The sequence below is a fragment of the Gymnogyps californianus genome, chromosome 14 (assembly GCF_018139145.2).
Source record: "Gymnogyps californianus isolate 813 chromosome 14, ASM1813914v2, whole genome shotgun sequence".
In the NCBI taxonomy this organism is placed as follows: Eukaryota; Metazoa; Chordata; class Aves; order Accipitriformes; family Cathartidae; genus Gymnogyps; species Gymnogyps californianus.
The window spans coordinates 2,389,218-2,414,502 of record NC_059484.1 but is presented as its reverse complement, the minus strand read 5'-3'; the positions used below and the strand labels follow the sequence as shown (position 1 = coordinate 2,414,502).

The 25,285-nt window shown below is 47.0% G+C and overlaps 1 protein-coding gene and 1 non-coding gene across 2 annotated transcripts; both read right to left on the bottom strand.

The window, feature by feature from the left end:
* Positions 1-939: 939 nt before the first annotated feature.
* Positions 940-23,258, bottom strand: HSPA9 (heat shock protein family A (Hsp70) member 9). Its single transcript, XM_050905203.1, has 17 exons — positions 23,145-23,258; positions 21,925-21,983; positions 20,494-20,581; positions 20,180-20,361; positions 19,520-19,644; positions 17,868-17,941; positions 17,675-17,781; positions 16,690-16,852; positions 15,941-16,033; positions 14,053-14,262; positions 11,342-11,569; positions 10,426-10,530; positions 9,244-9,361; positions 6,794-6,888; positions 4,432-4,524; positions 2,570-2,710; positions 940-1,721 (listed from the first exon to the last, which is right to left on the bottom strand). The coding sequence occupies exons 1-17, from the start codon at positions 23,229-23,231 to the stop codon at positions 1,662-1,664; spliced, it is 2,028 nt and encodes a 675-aa protein (XP_050761160.1). The 5' UTR covers positions 23,232-23,258; the 3' UTR covers positions 940-1,661.
* Positions 11,020-11,091, bottom strand: LOC127022196 (small nucleolar RNA SNORD63). Its single transcript, XR_007767314.1, has one exon. It is a non-coding gene; the product is annotated as a small nucleolar RNA SNORD63 (small nucleolar RNA).
* Positions 23,259-25,285: the final 2,027 nt, after the last annotated feature.

The following is a 25,285-nucleotide window of genomic DNA, read 5'->3' as shown; positions in this document are numbered from 1 at the left end:
TGGTGAAAGCAAAGCACTGAATTTTGGGTTGGAACTCCTCAGTCTACCTGCAGGCAGGCAGCTTAACGCTCCCGCCGGCTGCTCCGACCCGGCCGCACGCCTGCCTCCCCACCCCGGGCACACCAAGCCTCCCGCAGGCGGCGCCCAAGGCATCGCCTCCGACCTCCTCCCGGGGCTGTGCCAGGCCCCTTCCTCGCCCTCCTTTATGCCCAGGCCAAAACGCTTCAAGCTGCCTCTCGCTTCACAGTTTCATCACTCGCCACTCTGAAGTTTTTTTTTTTCGCCCCTCTGTCCGCTTCAACGGGCTAGGCTGATCTGCTCTGAAGCGGGAGCTGCTTCCAGTCCTTCTTGCTAGGACTGCTGGGGAGAGGTCAGTGTCTCAAGCAGACAGTCTTGGTCTCTTCCAGTCCATAAGTTAAAGGAAAGTTCGCAGAACCAGGATGCGTAGCCCTCCCTAATAGCTTCCCTTATTTAGGAAAAACTGTCTAGAGCACCAGAAAAAAAGAATCCTTTCCTCCCTCCTAACTATCTGAGCTGTCAGGAAAAGCTGCTGCGAACTTCGCATTTTCTTTCCAGTCGATTACACACACAGAGTAACAGAAGGGGAAAAAGGAGAAACAGATATATTGCGGCAAAGAGACTGTACCTCCTTGGAAGACCTGGTTGCTAGCAGCAGCAGCGGGCAACTGCTGCTCCGAGCCTGCAGCCTGTTTCAGGTTGAGCCCCAGCACAAAGTGCCCTAAGTCCCGCTGCTGCTGCAGATCACAGCAGGACTCCCAGGCACCTCCTGCGAGCGCAGCAGTGATACTCTCAGAGCACGAAGCACAAATTCCAGAAAGCTGCTGCCACTACAGCTGGCTGACTGCTCCCCCCAGCAGCTCTCACAGGCAGTTAACGTGCTCATGTTCTCCATCAAAGGCCAGGATAGCAAGAACTTCATGTTGGACACTTTTCTGCTTTTATTTAAAAAAAATCCAGAATGGATCCAATAACAGTTTTATTATCAAGGAAATTGTTTTACCATAAGCAGAGAACAGACACAGGATGGAGCAGAAGGCTCAGACAAGCGAAGTATTTAACTGCCACATAGCCTCTTTTGTAAGAAATAACGTTACAGCTAAATTTGAAGTAACCCTTCTCCTTCAGAACAAGGGTACTAACCTAGCTGCAGATCTGAATGTTCTCTAGCAATGTAACCAGCCTTGTCACCGCTGCTCGCAGGCCTTACTACCTGCTCACAAGTACTCAGATCCAGAAGGAGGGTCCATACAGGTGTTACTCTCCTCCCGCTTCCAGCAGGACTTCCATCTCCACCCTTCGATTCAGTGACATGGTTTCCAAACTTCAATATCAGATTTAGTACACCATTGTGACAAGTATCAGAAATAAATGATCAACGAGTCCCCAGGTGCCTCAGTTGAATACCACGGGGCCAAACACTTAGAACTTCGTCTGGCATGAATTATCTTTCATCAAGTGACAATTTATCTAGCAGACACATCACTAAGTTTATACATTAAAGAATTTTATATATAGAATACTGCAAAAACACAGTAAGTCTGAATTCTGCCCATTGCTGCTCAGGAAGGTCCCTTCTCTCCCAAGCGTCAAGAAAAATCGACCTCTTCTTCATACTCTAGTCAAGGCAAGATAGAGACTTCTTATTGCTTCTCTTCCTTCTGATCCCCTGGACTTCCAGAACCCTCTCGTTCGGAGGCCATCTGTGAAAGAGTTGGCTTATTAGTCGTAGTAACAACAAAATGCTTCTCCTACACATTTTCTTCCTAGCTAGCTGCTTAGGTTAGTTCTAGACTGAAGAAACCCTTCCTTCAGTGAAAGGGGCAATTGTCCACTAGAGAATGGAAACAATCTTCATCTCTGCGGGACTGCTACTAAGAGGGAGGACATTATCTTCCCATTATTTACGCTTGCCCAGTGGACGTAACAAGCTTACATTGCAGCACTGAACGTTTTCAGTTTGACATCAGAAAAGCAGCTTTCCACAGTAAGGACAGCTTAGCACCACCAAGGTCACCCGGGCAGGGTGTGCCCCTTCCATCTGGGAGACCTCCCTGGGCAGGTGGAGCACACGCCTGCCAGGGCTCGAATGGGTGGGCCTTTCACTGGGAAGGAGATGGAGAAGAAAATCCCGATGGCCTTACTACTGTGATTTCAGGCAGACTGAACAGGAAGCCTGTTTTACAATCAACCTTAAAATAAGTCCAGACATTACATTACTTCTTCAGGCACTCTATACACCTAGGGGAAAGCCTTGTCTGTGCTCTTCTTGATGCTCCTTATTAAGGGCTTCCAGCACTTTTCCATACAACGCTGTACAGACACGTAACACACCGCCTGGAAGGCGGGCTACCTATAGCAGGACGGCCAAGATTTCAGGCCTTCAACTCTACCTGGCTTTCTACAGCTGCCCCTTCAGCAAGTGTCACTCAGAGCGAGCTGCACGGAGACTCGGTGCTACCTCCACGCACAGGTCTGATCTAAATGTCTGGTGTCCTGACTCACCCCTCCCCATCCGAGGGCTAAGAAATGGAAGTGTCCGTGAACCTACCTTCTTGTATGCCATTTCAAAGAGTTTCAGGGAAGCCTGCTGCAGGCTGGTTGCTGCCTGCCTGATGTTTTCTCCTGTTTCAGTATCTTTACGAGCCAGAAGTTCCCTCATTTTAGCAATTTCTTCCTTCAATTTGTTGCACTGCAAATAAGTCACAAACAAACGTGATGAAATCCTGCACTTCGTTCGCTGAGAATCTCATTCCTGTCATTTAACCCACCCACTGGCCACAGCAAAACTACCGCTTTTTTGCCAGAAGCCATGAAGTTAAGCCTCAAACTGAGCCATACGGTCTGCAGGGACTAGGACTGCGCTCAGTTCCCGATGGGCACCTGTCCACTTCACTAAATGTGCCACAGTTGGCATTAATCGGTCCTCTTGTTTGCAGCCTCAGCCGAGGCGCCAAGGACAGAAAGCCCTGCAGAGACTGAAGAGCCCGCCAAGGATGAGAGCTGCTCTCCCTGGCACACCTCACCAGTGAGTCAGTCACCCCGGGAGCCAGGCTAAAGGGAAGAGAAAGCTGGTTTTCATCTATATTTAAGGCACTGTCAGAAAGCCAACGAGTAAGGCCGTTCACCACCCTGTTTATTCCCTTTGTTGCATGTGGGAGAAGGAGCAGAGAGGCAAACCAAAGCAACGCGGTCTCATCCCAGCCCCTCTAGCCATCTGTCAAACCCTCCACACAGTCTGGCATTTCTCCGGCAGACTGGCACGCTGCTGGAGAGGCAGGCCTGGAGAAGCGAGGTTACTGGGGGACAGCTGTGCCGGCAGTGCTTGCTCAGCAGCGTTCGCAGTCAAAACGTGGGCAGAGTTGTCATTCAAACCCGCAGGAAGGGGAAGGCGATCGACGCCGCCTGTGTCAGGCCACCATCTCCGCCCAGACAGCACAGGGCTTCTTCCACACACCGCTACCCACTTTCCCTTGGTATTCCCCCCAAAAAAACGTTACAGGGAACAGTCCCTGCAGGGAACAGGGGTTTAGGCTCTGTGCTCCTGTAAGAGAAAACTCCAGTGATCGTAATCCCAAACACAGAGTCAGCCAATATCCATCCTAGAGAAAGGAGCTGGGCTGAAAAACAGCATTTAAGCTGATCAGAGGCTACTTACCAATAAACTATAATCTTGTTCCCTCAAACGCCTCTCAGAGCCCCTAGGAGTCCTTTTATTCTGCTTCCGAGAGTTGTTAACTTGAGGACTGTGCAATCTGTTTTAAACTTGGTTTTTGAAATTCGTAATGCAGAAATTAAACTGTCACTTACAGTAGTGTGAAAAGCACTCTTTTGATACTAAATATCCACTTCACTCCAAAGATAGAAGAAAAATTGGAGTTAAGTGGATACAGTAATTTTCATTGCCTCCAAGTTCTCGGGTGCTGTGTATGTACTGCCAGGGCTGCACAGCAGCTCTGCCTTTGTCCCTCTGCTAACACACTGGTAGGCACTGTTCGTAATCTCTAGCTTTTGAGCAAAACTCTCCTCTCACACAGGCCACAGTACAGTTCTTATCAAATCACTGCAAGGCCAAGTCAAGGACATAATTCACGCAGAAACCTTTCATTAGCAGCTTCCCAGGCTCTCAGATCTTCAGTGACACCAGAACTCGCACTTTGAAATAGGATATTTGCTATTATCCAAGCCATGTTCTTCTAAGTATGTCCTTACATCCTCCCATCAGCCACGCTCACCCCACTCATCAAGTGCAAAAAACAGAAGCTGATGACTGTGCCATCTTTACACAGCATGGAAATACGCCCAGAGCTGGTGTCACTGGCCAGAGCCAGCTGTGAGCTACGTGAGAGTTTGAGCAAAGATTTCGTAAGGAATCTTACCTCCTTTACTGTTACAGGATTAGAGACTACCTACCTCATCTGCTGGCAGCTGATCCTTGAACTCCTCCATCTTAGACTCTGTATCATGGATGATGCCTTCGGCCATGTTCACAGCTTCCACACGTTCCTGGGTAAGAGAGCTCATAAGGCCCTACTGCATACACCACTGGCGACACGAGTTGCGTACGTATGAACTAGCAGCTGACATTTCTTTCCCCAAACTGCCAAACTCCATTCTAGTTCCCACCCAAGGTCCTTCTTAATGGCAAAGGGGCAAGAAGAAATGCAAGCAAACCGTTTCCAGATGTATTCTGGCACCAGAAAGCCCAAACAGGCAGTCTATGCAAGTCAGTCCTTGCACTTTCACACTCAGACTCACTGCCCTGGAAGTAGAAGCAACTAATGCGCCATGACTGTTGGCACACAGCCAGCAACTGCAGAGACAGCACGGTTCTCTCTGCTCCTCAGGAAAACAACACTTTTGGAAAATATTCTTAAGCTTCTTCAGCAACAAGGGCACTAGTGACAACTAGAATGCTAGGTTATTTTACTCGCATCTCCTTATTACAAATGCTTGTAACATCTCAACAGTGGGAAAACCCACTGTGCAGGTAAGAAATACCAGTTCCTAATGTTACTGTTGCAAAGACAACCAAGAGGGGACAGGGTAGGCTGTAAGTACAGAGGAGCAGTAGTCTTGCTGAGGCATAATTCAGTCCCAGTGTCAACATGAACTATTTCACAAGCAATGGTCTCTGGGACACCCAGCCCTCTCCACCTGAAAGAACACTCTACCTGAACCAAGGGTGTGATAATATTGTCAGGAGACTAACCACTTACAGTGGAAAGCTGATGAAAAATAATTTTGTTTCTACACTATGCCTTCACTCTTTGTGGGACACCAAAGTTCACAGCAGGATGCTGAGCCAGCAGAGTCATAACTCTGTTCACACATTCATGATACTTCCATGGCAGTAAAACCATGATCAGAAAGGTGTAACGAGAGAATTTTGACAATTACAGTTATGCAAGTCAAGTAAAGAGAAGCATTAGTTAAGAAAGTAACATAATCACCTTCATCTGATAGGTCACTGGACAGAGATGGGTCCCACTTCAGGACTACAACAGGGAAGAACTTACTCGGCAATTTAAGATACAAAGTCAAAGTAAGGCAACAGGAAAAAGTTTTCAGTGCAGCCTCTTCAAATGCTGGGCCACCACCTACGCTTCACGGCAATGATGCAGTTATTTAAACAGTGGGACTTACAGACCAAGGTCTTTAAAGATTTGCCCTACAAATGCTAATAAGCCAGTGCTTTGTGGCTTTAGGCTTCTGAGGCAAGGCGATGCTGCTTCACAGGAATTTATTCCATGCGTTCTCCCCTTCAGTCCTCTTCCGATCCCTTCACTACGGAGGGTGAGATTTACAGCGCTGCCTGAACACCTGAGACAGGTTTCTACAGACTAGGAGAACACAAAGCGGATCAATTCAGTGTGCCAGTTTCAGCAGTCGCTAAACATATGCTGGTGCTATATCCCAGAGTAGGCCTGCGCTCTGTCTGCTTAAAAATCAATGCTCTATATTTAGTAGCGTAATTCATTAGTACTACCCTCATTAAACCAATTAGTTCCAACCATTAATCCTATTTATATCACAGGTTCAGTCACTCAACCATGGCAAGTGTCAGTCTTTTCTTGACAAAGTCAGTGAGGCTTTCAAACACCTCCCGATGGCTTCACCTGCACTGAGGGCAAATACTGTGCTCAGATGAATATAGCATTCAAGATGCCACAGGGAGATTTTAAGCACTATGGAAAGCAACTTCCCACTTATGAAGGAAGAGGCTGAGGTGCAGCTTTGCTTGGCAGGTTCTATAAATTAAGCTTTAAAATGAACTCAGAGAAAGCAGCTTAAATATCTCCATATTGCCTCCATTTAAATGGAACATCACTGTGAGAACCCAGCTGTAGTAAGCTAGCTTCAAATAAACAGCAAAGATAACAAGCAGGTGGGCAGTAAAGAGCACTGATGACAAAAAGCATAACTAGAGTTGCAAAGCTGTTTTTCATGAGTAATAGGCAGGTGAGTTTGCTTACTGCTGCCTTCATGTCCCAGGAATTCTTCAGGGAGGAATTAAAATGCTAGTCATGCAGGGCAAGTTACCCAACCCAAATCCAAAATCCAAATGCCTCTGCATACACCTTCTTGCAACTCTGGAGTGTAAACTGAATATAAGGAAGTAAGCAGATATTCGGGTAACTGCACAAGCAAACAGCTCAAGACTATACAGACCAGAGCCTACACCTCCTTCAAAGGTGGGCACAGTTAACAGCACAGAATGGGAACAACCAGCAGGTACGCTACGAGCTGGAAGATACCACAATGATCACAATACCTTTCTTCGCCTGTCTTCCTCTGCGTATTTCTCTGCATTCTTCACCATGTTCTCAATTTCATCTTTGCTAAGGCCGCCAGAAGACTGGATAACAACTGCATTAGAGAAGAAGCATTAATAATGAATGTGCTCTCATCTTTGAGGAAAGGAGAGTATTATTTCCCAAACCCTCTCAACGGCAGCAGCCTTGCTCAGGGACTCTGCACCTGTGAAGACCCTGTGGGCAGCACAAAGACAGCCAGTCTTTGAAGAGGCAGCAATGCTGCTGGGAAGAGAAAAGCCTGACATCTCAGATCTATGAGCTCCCCAGCTCTGCCAGACGCTTCCTGTCCACTGGTCTGCAAGTCGCTTTGACCGTTCTTCAGTTACTCCTCCTGGACATGGAGGACACAAAGCCACCAAACCAAAGGAGCATTCCAGCAGGTTAAAGACACAAAACAAAAAAAAAAAAAGCAAAAAAAAAAAAATCCAAACAGAAGGAATCATTTTACCAGGGCAGAGACTCCTTTCACTGTTGGAAAGCAGCCCAGCCTGGTAGCAGGATAAGACAATATGACAAGATTCTACAGGTGGAGTCCTAAAGGTCCCCTATTTTTCTCCATTTGTGCCAAAAAGCCAAAAAATATAGCCTAGACGTAAGCTAAGCTCTGCAGTAAAGCATAATTTCATTGGGAAAGAGAGGACCAATATCTTGGATATTGCAAAGAAAAAAATAAAAGGGTATACTAGGATCCTCATTAGAAGTAAGTTTTCTACATAGTATTTGTCCATAGTACAATACAAAACTCTGAACAGACACACACATGTCCTTTGGATGCAGACGTTGTATGAGGAGTTCAGCTTTATAATTAGGACCATGTTTGCATACAGATAGGCAGCTAAAAATTCTGGTTGCCTATTATCAGGAGACGTTACGCAGAGCTAGAAGGCTGCCACACATGGAAAATCTACAAGGAAATCACAGTAACAAGAAGCATTTTTTTGGAAACAAATTTATACTAAAAGCCAAGCAGTATGGCGAAGACCAGCATATACCTTCAAGTTGCCAATAGAGTTAACAATATTTTTCTTAACTGGAGCATGCATTTGATTGCTCAAGTGGTTGCCTCCAAGAAACAACTGAAGGGCAGTATAGAGGCTTCCCAGTTAGAGGCACAAGAGATCTATTTTGTATCAGGGGAATCTACGAATGCTTCAAATCAATTCTCTGAGCCCACAACAGAGCTTTAGAAAACATCAACCATGTCGTTAATTACCCCAGATCACCGGGCCCGACATTTCATTGCACTACAGAGCAAAATATACTGACAGCTTGAAGTCCCCAAGCCTCCTGCCATTTAGAGATGTTTCCAGCCTAAATGGGTGAAAATGAACAAGGTGGTTACGCAAAATACCTGCTGCTTCAAAATACTTGAATTTCAAGACCTTTGTAATGGAGTAATTAGAAACAAAACAGGGTCTCGGCACAGGGCTGATCTGTTCAGCTGTACATGACATGCCTTGGATTCAACAGAGATCTTCCTAATTCAATTTCTCCCTTAAAAGCTGGCACCTTCATGCAGGCAGCCTCAAACAGACAGCAATCTCTTCGTGCGTTAGCAGAGGGCACTCCCAAAGGAACAGCGTGCCCAGGAGCACAGCTCAAAACAACTTGTACAAGGTGCTGGATTCCCAAACCCCGATTTCTGTCCCTTCAGGGTAACGTAGGGGAGAATGTCACTGCTCCAAGCTCCTCAGTGACACAGGACACCCCGGTAAAGCAGCAGGAGCACCGCTCCACAAACACCTGTGAGCCCTCAGTTAGCCAACCTGTACACCCAACACCTCTCTGGGGACTGAGGCACAACTGATACATACAGGAAACCCCAGGAAACAGTTGCACTCTGCTGAAACATTGCTATAGCGAGCACAGCAGGCTGCAAGACCAAGAAAGGACTGTCATACTGTGCAAAATGACTCGGAACGTGGTAAAATCCTGCCAGTGAGGACTTCCTTGACCTTGGTATAGGCAGAGGCTTCATCTTTGCATTGTGTGCAAGGAGAGAGCATCCACTGGTGGCAATCTCTGTCAGCAGGCCAACAGAGAGGGCACCAGAGTGCTATGTGTTTACCAAAGCTTTACTTCCTTAAAATGAAACTATGGGTCAGTTGTCACTTCTCCCTTTCCCTACTTCATTTTGCAGTAACCCTTTGCCCTCCCTTCCAGAGGAGGCACTTAGGCTAAGACGACTTCAACTGCATCTATGTTGCACTGGCAACAGATTGCTTGTGTCACCCTTAATCAAGTAACACGCTGCACAGTCCCCACTGGACTGTGGGATGCCCGTCAAGGCAGCACTCCACTACCTCTGGAGTCACCTAGTGTTAGTCTCAGTGCCCAGCGTGCTATGGCACCATCACTGCTCCACACCTTTCCTCCTCGTCCCAAGGCAGCATCCCAGAGCACTTACTTTGCTGTTCGCGCCCGGTGCCTTTATCCTTGGCCGACACGTGAACGATACCATTAGCATCGATGTCAAAAGTGACCTCAATCTGGGGCACTCCACGTGGCGCTGGAGGAATCCCAACCTGAGAACGAGAAGTGCTTAGCCATTAGCTCCCACACGGACATGAGCTCAGGGTACGAGGCTCCAGTGTTGGGCATGTTATCTTGGTGATCTGTCAGCTGAAATCAACTATTAACTAATCCTCAGAGCAGAGTCCTCTCAATACCTGTTGGCATCTTGACAGATTTAACAGGATACAGATTTCTACCCAGGACAAGTGCACAGAAACCATGAGGGGTAGCCCCCAAATTCGGTTTCAAGGTGACACAGGTTCTGCTTTATTGCTAAACAAGCTCCTCTTCCATGGACATGGAAGGATGCTCTATTTCCTCAGTTCTGGACCTAACTAGACTTCACTGACTGCCTCTGAGGCTACCATTTTAAGAGTGACAGGCAGTACAGCTGCCTTCAAAAGTAGGAGAGAAAGGCAAAGCCCTTCCTTTCTGTGGGGCTCTTCCTAGCAACAGCAAGTTTGGACAGTTACAACAGTGCCAAACTTTGCCCACACTGACCAAACCAATTCTGCGTAGAGAGCCGGGTAGGCAGCCACATACTGTGCACATGAATTCCCGGAGCACGTCTGTTCTCCAGTAAGCAGGGCAGTTCCACAGGCGTTCACACAAAAGCAGTACTAGGCTAGAAATGGGTTACCCTAGGGACTGCAGGTATCATGGAGCCTGTTCCAAGTCTTGTCTTTGCAACACCAGAGGAAAGGCGTAAACACATAACATTCACGTTATGTGCTGCACAGGCTTGAAACTCTTTCAGCTCTTTGTGCCCAGAAGTAAAGAGCGTGGTTTTAGATGACCAGGCCCTAAAGCTGCAGTAGCCCCTGTGCCACATAAGACTGCTTAGAAACTTTGAGCTCCATCTTAAATGCTAGTTCCTCCCCTGTCACTGAAAGGCTGTCCCAGAATCAGGTCATGCCTTTAGACACTGATTTTTTTACTACAAATAGGGTCAAATGTCTTCTGTAAGATGACTCCCCCTCAACACTGCTTTCAGGGATCAACTGAAATGGAGAAGGCTTTGAATTTCTCAAAGAAGGTCAAGTCTAAGGTCACAAATACTGAGTAGCCAACGTACCAATGTGAACTGGCCAAGAAGTTTGTTGTCACTAGCCATCTCTCTCTCTCCCTGGCATACTTTAATCTCCACTTGAGTTTGCCCATCAGCAGCCGTAGAAAACACCTGTGGAAAAGGAACAGAAAGTTACTGGATAGTGAGTAAACTGCAACACATGAACCGATGCAGTTACAAGCTGACTAAACAACAAGGAAAGGAATAAAAAGAAGCTACTTTGAAGAGATAAAGAATCATTAAATGCTTGTTGTTCCCCTGTTCCTCTGACAAAACACCGAGGCACCACGACTAGCAACAGCCAAGCTCGCTGGCATCTTGTCCTACACGCACACAAACTGGCAATGCCACGCCAGCAGCAGGCTCCAACGGCAGCCAGCCACATTACCAGAACATTTCCCCCTGAAGCAGCAGGGCTCCTGCCCCAACCCCACGCCCCAGAGAGAACAAGCGTTATCAGTAAGAGCAGACACTAGCACATCCAGACACGGCAAAGTGAGAGAAAGGATCACACCCAAGTCTACTAGGGCCTTACAACACAGGAAAAAAATAATCCCTTCTGAGGCATGCAGACCAAGAAAGGTGGTCTCAAACAGGCGTGGTGCTCAGTCACAGAAGGTCTCCACACAATTCTTCTTCAGAATGATGTGTTGACAGTTAACATCATGGCACACAAACTGCAATCCTGACCAGGCCACGAACATCCCGGGTTATCTTGGCACACATTAACCCAACTTACCTGCCCTCTTGGGCACGCTAATAATCAGAGATACTCAGTGGCTGACATGAAATCTGATTTCTATGCTGCTTCTCCTTGCCAGGTGAGGAGGAGACAAGACTATCTGCTGGGATGCTTTGGGTAGCCTTCACTGGGTGTTTGAGACCACCAGAAGAGACCCACCCATCTAGAGTCAATTTGTACCTGGCTCTTCTTAGTTGGTATGGTAGTATTCCTGTTGATGAGCTTTGTGAAGACACCTCCCAGTGTCTCAATCCCCAAGGAGAGGGGAGTTACATCCAGCAGCAGCACATCAGTAACGTCACCAGCTAACACGCCACCTTGAATAGCTGCACCAATAGCAACGGCTTCGTCAGGATTAACTGCTTTGCTAGGAGCACGGCCAAACAAATCCTGTACAGTCTGCTGCACCTGAATGGAGAGAAAGCACAGCTCATATGCAGAGTGAACCATTACCACCCAGTGCTGTGGCCACAAGAACAAGCCAGCCCTGGCTAAAGGTTTGTACCTTTATGCTCCTGCTACCATGTAACCCTGTGGCATGATAGAAATACTAAGCTTCAGGCCTGTGACTGCTCCCTAATTCCCCATCTTCCATGCACCCATTAAATGCACTCATTTCAGTCTAGACAATGCCTTCTCTGGAGACTTTCTTGCAATCAAGTTTGCCAGCTGCAAGTCACCCTACACCACTCCTTTCACGTAGCCCAGCCATATTCAAAAGGGATCGCTCCGTGCTTATCAAGCAGGAGTCAAGGACTGCTCCCCAGGAACTTGTACAAGCCAACACTGGGCAGAACACAGCTGTCAAGGATGGTACAGCTGTGGAGGCAGAGTACAGGGAAGGTAAAAAGAATCCAGAGCAGAAGGACAGCTCATCTTGTTTGTGTGTAATAAAGGGGGGGGGGGGGGGGAAAAAAAAAAAAAGGAAACCGTATGAAGTACAGTATTTTCAAACTCTCTATTTAACGGACTGTTTCACCAGAGAAGTAGATTTGTCATGTCAGCAGACAGTCTGAGCTGCGTTATTAGCTTTTCACCGCTCTGCCCTTTCAGAACGATGTGCTCATGACTGCAACAGATTTACCGCTGAAGTATCCAGATGGGAACGCAATAAGGTGTCTGCACCAGAGCACAGCTCAGTAGTCCGCTCCTCTGCCTGACAAGAGAAGGGTGTGGGACTTTGTTCCCGCTCGCAGCTTCCCCCTCTCCAAGTGCACTTGTTGGGCACACATCGGCACAGGTGAGCGTGGCGTGCCTGGAAAACTGTGCTGTACGCAAATGTCCAACTCCTCTGCACTTAAGCCAAGAGACATCCGCCGGGAGTGTTCATTACAGCGGAACACACTTTATGTATGAGCATATAATTAAGTGCAAGTCTTTCCCTCTGGAGGCATATTTTATAGTACAAAAGAAACATGACTTCTAACCACCCACTGTACGTTTCCTGGAGCACTGGCCACGTGAGCACTCCAAAGAAAGCACATTCCCTCCTAGCAGGGTGAAGCGAACACAACAACGTACACGAGAGAAGGCTCTGTGCTGTGTGCAACATACCGGCACTGATCTTGGAGCCAGAGCTGCAACTACAGGCACTCGGGAAAGCATTATGTAAGCTCAAAGCCACAGATGCTGGGGGTTATAAGTAGGGGGTAAAAAAGTAAAAACAACAATAAAAACATAAAATCTTCCACCCCCAAAGGATAAATAACGTTCTGGAAAGGGCTTCCCCACTTCTAGAAGTGTTTTTCATCACTTTATATGTAGCTAACCGCACCGTTTTTCCTGTATCCAGCTGGAACAGCAGGGACTTTGGGAAGGTATAGCACAGTTACTCCACTTGAGCTTTGGCCAGAGCAGCAGCTTCTATTTATCTTGTTGCTCTGGTTCCCCTGCCTGGGTGACCTTCTGCACACATTAATATCACCTCCAGCCAACCAGGCTCATTTAACACCGGGAGGAAAAAACCCCACCACCAAACCCCAAATCAATCCCAAGCAGCACCATGTACACGCCTACTATCGTACAAAGGACCTGCAAATCACAAATCTTAACAACAAACAAATAGTCCAAGCCTGACTGATCCCTATGGAATGAGATTTTGATGATCTCTGTAGAAAAGGACAAGCTGTACCCTTGGAGAGCAGTGTACACACATGTTCAGCTCTGACTTCAGGGGAGCTAAGCAGTAGTCTGCATTGCTATGAACAAGAACAGTAAATCACCAGCAGACAGTGCCTTATCTGCAAGACTCTGCACGTCAGCGGAGCAAGCTTCTAAGTTACCTGTTGGTGCTTATCACCACAGAATGCAAGTGCCAGGTATTAGGTAACGAGCGTTTGGAACAGCCAGTTAAATATGCTTGACAACACCCAGCCTCAAACAGGTAGCTGAATACATGCAACCAGCAGGTAACAGAGCTGTTCTGCTTGTGCAGTTTCTTTACAGCTTGCTGTAAGTGCTCTACACAGGGGAAGAAATCCACTAGAAGGTAAAGATTACTGATAGGTTGTCGTCATCGAAGTGTACCTTTACCACACATTGAAGTCCACAACAAGAGAAACCACGCTGTGTATCTGAACAATGCTGCTTATGTTTGGTCCACATCAGAAAGCCAAGTTGAATTTTCAACTCCTGATACCTCCCACTTGTCTCTGTAAAGTGCAACTCAGCTACAGCCCCCAGGTCCAAGCTGAGCTAATTAAACAGGATGAGAGAGTCCCTTGCCACTGCTTTCATGTGACTACTTAGCATGTCTGCTCTGCTCCTGGGGGCCTTCAGCTGCTGGAGCTCTAAAGTTATCAGACTCCCAACTTTTCTGTTACAGATCACCCTTAACAGAAAGCACTGGGTAGTTGTGCCAGCTTCGCCTGTAACAGGGACTTATCTCATACCTTTGGCATTCTGGTCATGCCACCGACGAGGATGACTTCACCGATGTCACTCTTGCCGACTTCAGCATCCTGCATGGCTTTCTGGCACGGGGCTACCGTCCTTTTGATCAGATCAGCTACAATGCCCTCAAACTGCGAGCGACTCAGCTTCATGTTCAAGTGCTTTGGTCCAGAGGCGTCCATAGTAAGGTATGGCAAGTTAATATCAGTCTGCAGCACAGAAACAGACACGGAGTGAAAAACAGGAATGGAAAGTAAGGCAGCTACATACGGGTTTTAGATCAAGTCCAGTTCTGTTCTGCCTGTACTGAAGCATCTACGTGCCTGTTCACTCTGCAGCCCAGTCTAAGTGGCAGCAGGCATACTTTTATGTTTGACATTTCAGACAAGAGATAGGGAAACTAGTTTGTTACACATCTCATGGTTACAACTGTTAAGTTCCGATTTTAATATTGTGTTATTTTGACGTCTTTTATTGTTAAGAAAAACAATTTAATTTCTATCATAGCCAGGAGGTAAGAGCTGAAATATCAGAAGTGACAATCTTAATCCTCTTCCTTTAGCACAACACAGAAGAAAGCCCATCTTCAGAGTTCCGAAAGATTGTGCCAAATGACTAATGTTTCAGCTACCTGAAGGAAATAACTCATGACCGTTTGCTAAATGCAAACAACTCATGTTCAACAGCCAGTCCATTGCCATTTAACACCAAGTTCATCAGTGCCAGGGACCATAATCCCCCCTTTTCATGACTATTTGTGAACGATCTTACAAATTCACATGCTGGATTTTTAAAGCAAATCTTATACTGAAACCATCCTGTTCAAGTGCTGAGTCATGCTGACATCAAAAGATACTACAAATCAAAACAATTAAAAACATTAGTGCTTTAAGCTCTAGAGATTAAGTTTACACAACAAGAACTAAACCCATGTTATTGACTAGAGGTGTGCATTCACTTTATAGATAGCATGGTCAAAAATATGAGGGGAAATAGGGCCAAAAGCAAGTTGTTTTCCCTTCACTGCTAAAGAGTTAAGGGATTCAGTTTTTCCTGGTATGAACAGACTGTATTTGCCAACTCTTGAGCTAGTAAAACAGAGCCTGCTATGTCTCTGGCAGAACTATGCATCCATTGTGACCAGCCTAAACTCCTTGCTATGAGCTCCCCACTGGCCAACAAAAAGACCACCATCAAAAAAAAAAAGTTTATTCAGAACCTAGAAACTGGCAGAGTCCCCATTTCAATTACTATATAATTGACCTTAATTTCACTTAGGCAAGACTATTACACCCCCAACTTGCTGCTTCTCCAGCTCCTTATTCAGTAGTGAATAAAGGACATGCTTGAATGCATTAATATACAAAGCAAGTGGAAAAAAGAAAGGGGGAATATGTTGCCCATTGTCTAGACAACTCTTCTATAGGCAAATAAGCAAAGATTCTTTATAGAAATTATTTCCTGTTATTAGACAAATTAGCTGTTTCAGTGGAATGAGTAGCACCAAGTTTTGGAACTGCTGGCACAAAGCTGCAAGTGCTTCCAGTAACGCAGCAGTACTAGCTGCAGCTAAATTCCCTGATGCCCATCATACTTCTGAAATACATAAGTTGGGAACAAGGTCACGTTCCCTGCAAGATGAGAAAACGTGGTGCTAGAAGAAAGGCAAAACCCAGCACCCGCTAACATTCTCAGCTTCCAACAACTAACTGTGCTCCTAAACAGTCTACCCTGCTAAAGGACTTTCTGTTAAAGTGATGCCATTTGGTTACCCAGAAGCTTGTTCTGCCACCACAAGAAAAAAGCAGCAATTTCAGAGAGCTTTGTAAACAAAAATAATGCAGTATCAAAATGTTTTACTGGACTGCTTTGAACCCAGCCACCTACCTGCACAGATGACGACAGCTCACACTTTGCTTTCTCTGATGCTTCTCTCACCCTTTGAAGGGCCATGTTGTCTTTAGTCAGGTCAACGCCCATCTAAGCGACAAACAATACGGGTTAACAGACTCTCAGCTTTTCCACCGGAGTCATGGAGAGCTTTTCTTCATTGCAGTTCCCCTTCCTATTACTCTTGACTGTGAAGGTGTTTGTGGAAATACAGCCTGATATGCGCACTTCTGCTGATCTCTCTCACTTCTGGCAAATGTATTTAGCATTTCAAAAACATCTGCTAGCCCTCTCTGCTCTGATAGTGATTATACAGTAACCAACCGATTAAAGCTTGGAAAAGCTGCTGCATCACAGAATATAAAGGCAAGACTGGATCGGCAGAGGAGTTGGAATTACATTGCAGTTTCCTGCAGCCAACCCTGTGCTGACACATTCAATTGGACCACAGATTTTTATTATTAAAAGCAAGCAGACTATGTATAGGATAGTCCTGCTACACTAGAGGAAAAAAGGCACAAGTCCTGCTATTCTATGTCTTCCAGGAGAGGAATATTCCACCTCAAGAAAACAAGTGTAAGAACTGGAAGCCAGACTAACAGATGTCTAATACTCTTAAGTTTCAACTGTGCCATAGATTACAAACCAAGTCCTAACAATTTAAGAAAATTCCCATTCTTCTATAGAAGTTAAGTGAGGTTGAAAAACAGCGTAGCACAAGATTGAGTTCTGATGAGATGCCTTACCTCTCTCTTGAACTCTTTAACAATATACTGTAGCAAAGCCTGGTCAAAATCTTCTCCACCTAAGAAAGTGTCACCATTGGTGGACTTCACCTCAAAGACTCCCTTCTGGATTTCCAAAATGGAAATATCGAAAGTGCCACCACCCAAATCGTAGACTGCAATACTACAAGAACAGATGCAGAAAAACATTACTTTCTAGACAAAGCTGTACGGCTCAAAAATCACTCTCTCCTCAGGAGATGAAGTGTGCAGAATTCATGTTGCTGTCCACAAAAGTTAAAAGCCTCTCGAAAGATAGCAGTAAACAATTTACACAGCGTACGCATTCCTTGAGCACTCTGAGTCCACGTGGAAGTCTTCTCTGAAAGATGTGCTGCACGATGCTTAACCTTGCCTGTTATTTCAGACGGCAGTTCCTCCTTCTTCAAAAAAAGACACACTCACATCCAATGACAAGGGCAGGGACACCAGAACCATTATGAAACATGTTTTTCAAAACGTGAGGCTTTCACAGCGCTATAATCTACATCAGAAATACAAAATCTGTAACAAAAAACCTGCATTTATATAACCACCCTTGACAGTGACAGAAAGCTGAATGCAGTCAGGGAAGAAGATGCAAGCTGTGGATACCAGGCACCAAACCTCAGGGTACCTCTCGTGCTACACTTCAGCACCAATGGTGACAGCCTCTCACCCAGCTGTCCTTAGCCACACCTATCACTGCTACCAGTAGGTAAGATAATTAAATTGACACTCAGCTTTGATAATTAAGTTGTAGCTGCAAGTTATGAACTCACTTTCTTTAACAAGTATGGTTGGCATAGAACAGAGGTGACATTACATAGCACTGACTCAAGGCTGTGAGTCTACTTTGGCAGAATTCCAACCAATGATTTTAAAAACCAGAAAGCAGAAGAGGCATTTACAAAGCAAATTACAGCATGCTTATTTAAGAGGGTAGGTGTTACGAACAGGCACTTACACTTTGTCTTCAGACTTGTCCAGACCATAGGCAAGTGCAGCTGCTGTTGGTTCATTAATCACCCTCAAAACATTCAAGCCAGCAATCTGCCCAGCATCTTTCGTAGCCTGAGGAAAACAGAGGAGGAGTGCTAAGTACCGAGAGAAACTAAACCCAATTTATAAGCCTGAAAATCTTACAGCTTGCGGAATACCTGTCTCTGAGAATCATTGAAGTAAGCAGGGACTGTGATCACAGCATTCTTTGCTGAATGTCCCAGGTAATTTTCTGGAGGAAAAAGGAGACAACAACAAAGTTATCTTTATAAGATGAGTAACATTATTACCATGTAGTTTGAAATAATTTTCCTGAACTAAGAACGGAAGACAGGCTTGCTCCTCGAGAACCTGCTGCTTTCTGGGAAAACGCAGAGGGAGCTGTGCAGAAATCAAGTCCTTCCACATAACATGGAATAGTTTGTAGATTTCTGACAGAACAGCAAAGCACCTCCGCAATTCAATCAGTAACTGGATGCCACTAGTTAGTGAGAATTCATCTGAGAGCTTGTCTTTTTAGTGTGTGAGACTGAAGTTGTTTTCCATTTCTTTGGGGTGTTCAACATGTGATGCACTTAAAACTTACTCATTTTCATCCTGTTTATAGTCTGCTGTAGGTAACCTTTATATAGTACAAATAATGTACATATACTAACTTTACAAGCGTTTGAGACAGCAAGTCAGGAAAAATATGTATTACACCCTAACTTAAGGTCACAAACTTCTCTCAAAAAAGAGAAGGATGTCATCAAATGCGGATTCAGACCTGCTGACAAATAAGGGTGTGCATGATGCAGTGAGAATGCACAGACAGGATTTACACCTACGCATTAGCCCCACGCAGACCTTACACACTGCATTATTCTGTGTTGCTTGCAAAGCCAGATCATTCCATAGTTGAATTCATGGAGCATCCAGGCCAAAAGCCAACAGACCTACAGGAAGCAGACCCCTGTAGAGGAACACCATCCTCAGAGTAAGTCAGATTCATCACATCTAGATGCTCACACACCACATACTCATATTTTACTCTTGGGTGGAGCTTTAGCAAGTGTCCAGGACCTAACACTGAAAAAAAATAATCTTTGGATGAAGCTTCAGTAACAAACTTTAGTCCTGCCCTCCAAACACTTATCACTGGATGCACAATGTTTACCAAACAAGGCTGTGGAAGGCAGCTACTGACTATTATCTCTATGTATTATACTCAGTTCCCCCAGAAACCACATTAGGAATTGAAAAGGAGGGAGGAAAAAAAACTTCTCCAGGCCAACAGGTAGGTATTTTCCCCTAGTGAAGATTCAAAGTCACCACTGGCTAAGAAGCTATTCATTCAGCCCAACAATCGGGTCCCTTGAACACTCCCTTTCTTGCTACATACCTTGTGGATGGCTAAGAACAAAGCCACTCAGAACCCTGGCTGCCCCAGCCCGTGCTCAGCTGCAGCCCAGGAGGCACAAGGACTGCAGTTTACAAGGAAAAGGAGCTCCCCCTTCCGAGTAAGTGTGCATTCAATTCAATCAAAATTGAGTATCAACTCAATTGGTATTCAATTTTGGTAAGAATATGTTTTAAGTAAAGCACTAATATCTTGCCAAAAATCCCAGATTGAGGTAGGCACTTATCTTCCTCGAGGCTTTGTAACAGCCCATCGCTGTACCCTTCCACAATCTGCCCCGTATAAGGGCCTGCTATACAAGGATTCCTGTACCAAAAAAGTATCTTCATGGCTGCTGCGCTTTCATTTACCATGGCCCAGCACCGAGGTCACACTTGCGCACACAGACGGCAAAGACCAAACTGTACCAACCTGCAGTTTCCTTCATCTTCATTAGTACAAAGGCACCGATCTGGCTTGGAGAATAGAGTTTCCCGTGAGCCTCTACCCAGGCGTCACCATTGGAGGCACGGACAATTTTAAATGGAACATTCTTACTAAAAAAACAGAAGAATTCCACACTCAATTTCTGTATCAGCATACAGCACAAAACCCCTACAATTAGTATCAGCAGATGAACATGTACAAGTTCTAGACAAATACTGAACTTGCCAACAGTAGCCTCAGATCCAGGGAGTCCCAAAAGTACCGATATACTACCTCTGCTTTTAATCAGCTACACCTTTTAATCACAAATCTTAGGTATGACCATACAGCTTTGACTGTAAACATCCTCAAGACTGAGAGAAGCCTCCTTTGGTAGATGCTGACCATTCTGCACAGCATCAGCAATGCCGTGGGGGAAGAGAGACTTTTGGACCTTTGACTTCTTCTCTGAAAACCTTAAAAAGATCAGTAACTAACGTAGCAAAATACAGCTTGGCTCTCACAACATAAGCAATGAACCTTTGAGACATGAGGGCATAACTGCTTCACCCAAAAGAGGGTTATATTTTAAAACAAGTCATGTTATACAGCATTGCACTTTATGCATTTCTGCTGGAAGTGGAATTGCTCTCCACCCTCACTCACATATCCTTCTTCACTTCAGGGTCATCAAAGCGCCGCCCGATGAGACGCTTGGTAGCGTAGAAGGTGTTGTGTGGGTTAGTTACTGCCTGCCGCTTTGCCGGCATTCCAACCAAGCGTTCGCCGTCGGCCGTAAATGCAACAACCGAAGGTGTTGTCCTGGCACCTTCGGAGTTTTCCAGCACCTATGTAAAAAATATAACAGGACGCCATCAAAAAACATTGCCTCTGAAAACCCTAGTTTGAACATTCAACTGCTAACACCATTACTGCAAGCTGGTATTAATTTTTTTTTTTTTTTTTTTTTTTTTACTTACTTTCGCTTGCTTTCCTTCCATAACTGCCACGCAGGAGTTTGTTGTACCCAAATCAATTCCAATAACGGCACCTTTAATTGCTTCTGAGCTGTAAAGCACATTACGGAAAAAATAAAATTACTACTAAAGGAAAATAACTAACTAGCTAGCAAAAAAGCTTCTATCCTGAAGATAGGACAACGTGATTTTTTCCACCAGATGTTGAAGCAAATACATGTTGTATTCTGACCTAAGGTGTTCTCTGTCTCATACAGGAATTTAACCTTGTGCTTCTGTATTCAAGTAGAACACTTACAGCTAAATCCCTCCTTGTTTATTTAAACATACAAAACACTACTCTTCACCAGAATAATCTGTACTACATATATTCTCCACATCCTTAAGATTTTGACATAAAAGTCGTAACTAATTCCGGCCCTACACACATGAAGTTTCCTGGACTTGTTTTGGGTTACTTTTCATGTTCAAACATGTTTGAAAACTTCCACTTGGAGTCAAAATGCTAATAATAAATTGTATTGGTTTACTTATCGCTGCTTAGCATGAAGATAAGAATACACAAAGACAACAAATTACTAAACCCACATGCAGGGTTCTCTGAGCCAGAGCCGAAGAACCATTTTTTGATCCTGAGGAGCAACAAACTAACTTAATTCTGAAAAATGGGAGTGGTTCTTACACAAGACAAATTTGAATCTCCTGAATCATAGTTTTGCCTTACAAACAAAGCCATGTTCTGGGATGGAGAAAGCATACTGAAGGCACACCAGGACCATGTTTGTTACCAGGCTATCACGTCTAGCTCCCCAAGATGCTAAGTCGCTCTAACTCCAGATCAGATAACAGAAATCAGGGATCTTGAACACGTGCAACTGCTCGGTTTCTCTGTACTAACCAGAACCGGGCAGTTTTCCTAACCCAAACACATTTCCCATTCTGTGTCCTGAATCAGCATCAGCCACAAAACATCTGACTAAGTTACACAACTAACTGCTACTCTTTTTTCCCCATTATCTTGCAACAAGAAAAACAAGTGATCAAAATGCACAAGCTGTTTGAAATAAAGTTTATCTGTAGTGAAATGGAGCCACTCGTTACTCTCATTTCATGCCAGTCTAAAACAAGTTGTTCCACCAATGTTTGGGATTTGTTTGTTTGTTTTTTTTAATCAAACAGATCTCAACAATCCACGTTTTGTGGATGCTGCTGGTGGTGGGAGAAGAGGGGAAGAACAATTCTTAAAGTTCCCTGGAAAAACACAAGAGATAAAGAAACAGCCTTAGAAAAGTTACATGCATAGGTTCTAGTTTCATCTTGCTAGTTTTGCTCCTTTACTCCCTATCTCTGACTCCAATAATCATTTCTGGTATCAGGATGACAGTAAATATAAATATCAAACAGCCAAACATGAAAAAACAAGGAAATACTTACGCATATTTTCTGCTGGATGCTGCTCTGAGAACATTTTGACTGAGGCCATTCCAGAATGTCTACAAAATAGAGACATTCCAGTGAAAATTTAGTTTTAAACATTAAGCGATCTTCAAGCCAAGACTTTCAAAGGTAGACAACTTCTGAAGCGACACGGTCCTACTACAATGTTTTATTTTTAAAAACGTAAGTGCAAACTAAGGAGGAATTTGAGAAAAATTCAGACTGCCATAAAAAAACAAATTACTACGCTTATTCATCTGGCATAACCCTGATTTGTATTACCAGAACCGAGCTACTTCCCTCACATGGAACAGTCTGCGAACATGCTATCAGGCAAAAGACATTTCAGTAAACTAACTCTGAACCTTCAGCTTTCAGTGAACAGCAGCAGGTAAACATTAACCCCATTTCTCAAAGCTTTATGCGTGGTCAGCAACAAATGATCTACTACATCCCTTGAAGAATCTGCAGTCGAGATTTTGCAGCAACTTTAAGTTTTTTGCAGTGGCCATAACTTTGCACGCGCAAATCAGCATCCTGGAGAACTCTGAAAGCATTATCCCTTTTTCTGAGTTTCTAACAAAACATCTTAATACAAACAGGACCACACCAAGACATGAATATTCTGCTAATTCTTCGAGACACTTGGCCTAGCCGCGCTCCACGAGCGGATAAGGGTGCAAGGGCCTGGTCAGAGCAGGCCAGCACCGTGGCTGAAGCAGAGAGCTGCTCTGCGCAGGAGACAGCGAGGAGGACGTCCAGCACCGATAGCTGCAGGATCTGCCGTCCCTGCCTCTTCATGAAGCGTCTTCACGCCCCTTTCCCAGCCTGATCTCCGCTCTCACGTCCACATAGCGGGCGAGGAACCGAGCAACCTTACGATAAACTTCCTCGAAAACAGACCCAGGCAGGCGGACCACGCTCCCGGTGCGCTGTCCCCGCCTCGCCCACCGGCTGCACCACGCCCTGCACCGCGATTAAGTTTTCTTAAATAAAATCTCCCCAGTGCTTGAGACAGCCCAACGGGCCGCCGGTCCGGGCCCGGCCCGGGCCCGGCCCGTCCCCGCTGGGGTCGGGACTCGCATGCTGACACCGCTCCCCCCCCCAGCGCCCGCCGTCCCCACAGCCCCCTCCTCGCCCCCCCACCCCTGCCCCCCGGCCTCCCGTCCCCCGGGCCTCCCCGGTCCCCTCAGCGCCGCCGCCCCCCCCGCGCGCACCTGCGCCAGCCCGGGGGGCGCGGGGGCGGGGGCGGCGCGCGGCAGGAGCAGAGGGAGGCGCGCGGCGGCGCGGCTGGCGCTGAGCATGGCGGGGCGGCGGCGGACCGGGCCGGCGAGGGGACAAGGGTGCGTGCGGCGCCGCGGCTCTTCTGGAAACCTCCACCCACGTGGGCCGCGGGGGGGGGAGGGGAGAGCGCGCCGCAGGACCCCCGGCGCGGGCTGTCTCTACGATCGCCTGACCCTCCCGCTCGCTTTCGGCCCTCCGCTCGGACACCAACACCGGGGGAACGGCTGTGCGCTGCCTTTCTGAGATGGCGAGAGAGCCCGCTACCTCAGCCGGCGCGGACTGGGGCGAGACACGGGCGCCGAAGGGGCCCGCTGCACACCGGCACGGCCGGGGACAGCCCGGGTCCTGCAGGCGGCCGCGCACTCAAGGTCGGACAGGATAAAGCGCAGGGCGATTGCAGCGGCCTTGCGTCAGGGCGGGCGGCGCGCATGCGTCGCTCGCTCTGAGACGCCGCATGCGCTGCTGGCGCTGCCGTGGCGCATGCGCGGGGGAAAGGAGCGCGGGGCCATCCTACTGCGGCCGCGCCGGCCGGGCCGCGCCGGGGCTTGCGCGCATGCGCGGTAGCGTGAGCTGCGGGGCAGGCCGAGCTTCGTGCTTCGGCTGAAACGAGCCCCGGGGCCCGGGAACGTGGGACAGGGCCCACCCTGAGGCCTTCCCCTGCAGGCGGCGGTGAGCCCAGAGCCTGCACACAGCTCCCAGAATGCTGGAGGCACAACCAGAAGCAAGGCAGTGTCAGTTAGGCACGTAACAGGCCTCTCTGGCTGCAGTGCGGCCTCGTTTCTTCCCCAGTGCTGCCACTTTTATGCCCTGTGCCCAAAGGCACATTCAGCTAAACATCTCTAAAAACCAAAACCAGGGAGCCCAGCGCTGGTGCTCCGCCAACACGTGCTCAAATGCACTCCCTGCTTCACAAAAGGCTGCCTGTCTCGTCAGAGACTTGGATTGCATATGGAAGCTCATCGCTTCACCCAGCGCCAGCTTTCTGGAGGAGGCAGCACAGGCCGTGGCTGCTTTTCCCCTCCAGCACTGCGGGTTTGGGCTCTGCCGGTGGGTGAGGCGGTGGGGAAAGGCAGGGCAGGGTATGGCTCTGTCTGCTTGTTGCTGCCTGAGCGGGTTCATTCTATAGGGCCGCAAGCCGTCGCTGGGGCCTGGTAAATACCAGCCAGTGTAACTGAGCCTGGATTAGCGTACACCCATGATAACCGTTCAGTCTGTATGGCTTACAAAAGCCTGACTCCATCCCTCGGGCATCTTTGCTTATGTAAATGCAGAGTCCTGGGATGGGCCGCCTCTAACCCAGCAAGGTCGGAGGGTACGCACAAGTGTCACCCTCTCCCATCGCCAGAAAGGGGCAGCAGCCAGCCGTGCTAGTGCTGCTTTCAGGCTGCTCCGCTGAATCATAAACCCGGGAGAATGACAGCTTAATTCACATCACTGACAACTCCCAAGTATTGGCAAGGCTGCAATTAAAACACTAATGCACTTGGAAGCGGCTCTCTGGGAGCTCTGTCTGCACCACTCTTCCCCGCTCTCCTTTCATCTCCGAGGCGAGAAAAGCAGGCTGTCCCATCCTGCGGCAAACAAGCCCTTCACCCTGGGCCGTGACAGGAGCTGCTCAGACAGCTACTGACAAAGCAACAGGCAAATCTGTTTCAGCAGTCCCTGCAGAGGTGGTAAAAACAAGAGCAAGAGGAAATCCTCCTGCTCTCGAGGTTGCAAAATCCCCCCTCCGGCTGCTTGTAAGACGACAGATGTGACCTGCAGCGGCCATGGGCACAGCACCTTGGGGTCTGGCTGGCTTTAGGTGTCAGTGCCTGTGTGTCCACCTTCCAGGCACAGCAAACTGCAGGCAGTGAGGGCCCTCAGAACCCCCTGGTGAAAGGCCAGCAGACAAGTTCAGTCTCCACTCGTGAAATGTGAGATGCTCACCTTCTGTTCGCTAAGAGCCACAGCTTTGAGCTTCAAACTGCCCTTAGTTGTTGCCCTCAGCTGCACCACTTGCAGTGTCCTTTGCACCTTCTGCTCTCCCCCCTCCTCCCTCAGAAGGGATCACACACTGATCCCTCAGAAGCAA

Bases quoted from the DNA above. Each gene is read 5' to 3' on its own strand.
- HSPA9 (XM_050905203.1), bottom strand. From the start codon at position 23,231: ATGCTCAGCGCCAGCCGCGCCGCCGCGCGCCTCCCTCTGCTCCTGCCG. The intron at 17,942-19,519 runs GTTGGTACAGTT...TTTTTCCTCCAG, and splicing joins GAAGATGAAGGAAACTGCAG to AAAATTACCTGGGACATTCA. The intron at 10,531-11,341 runs GTACAAATTGAC...CCTTTTCCACAG, and splicing joins TACCAACTAAGAAGAGCCAG to GTGTTTTCTACGGCTGCTGA.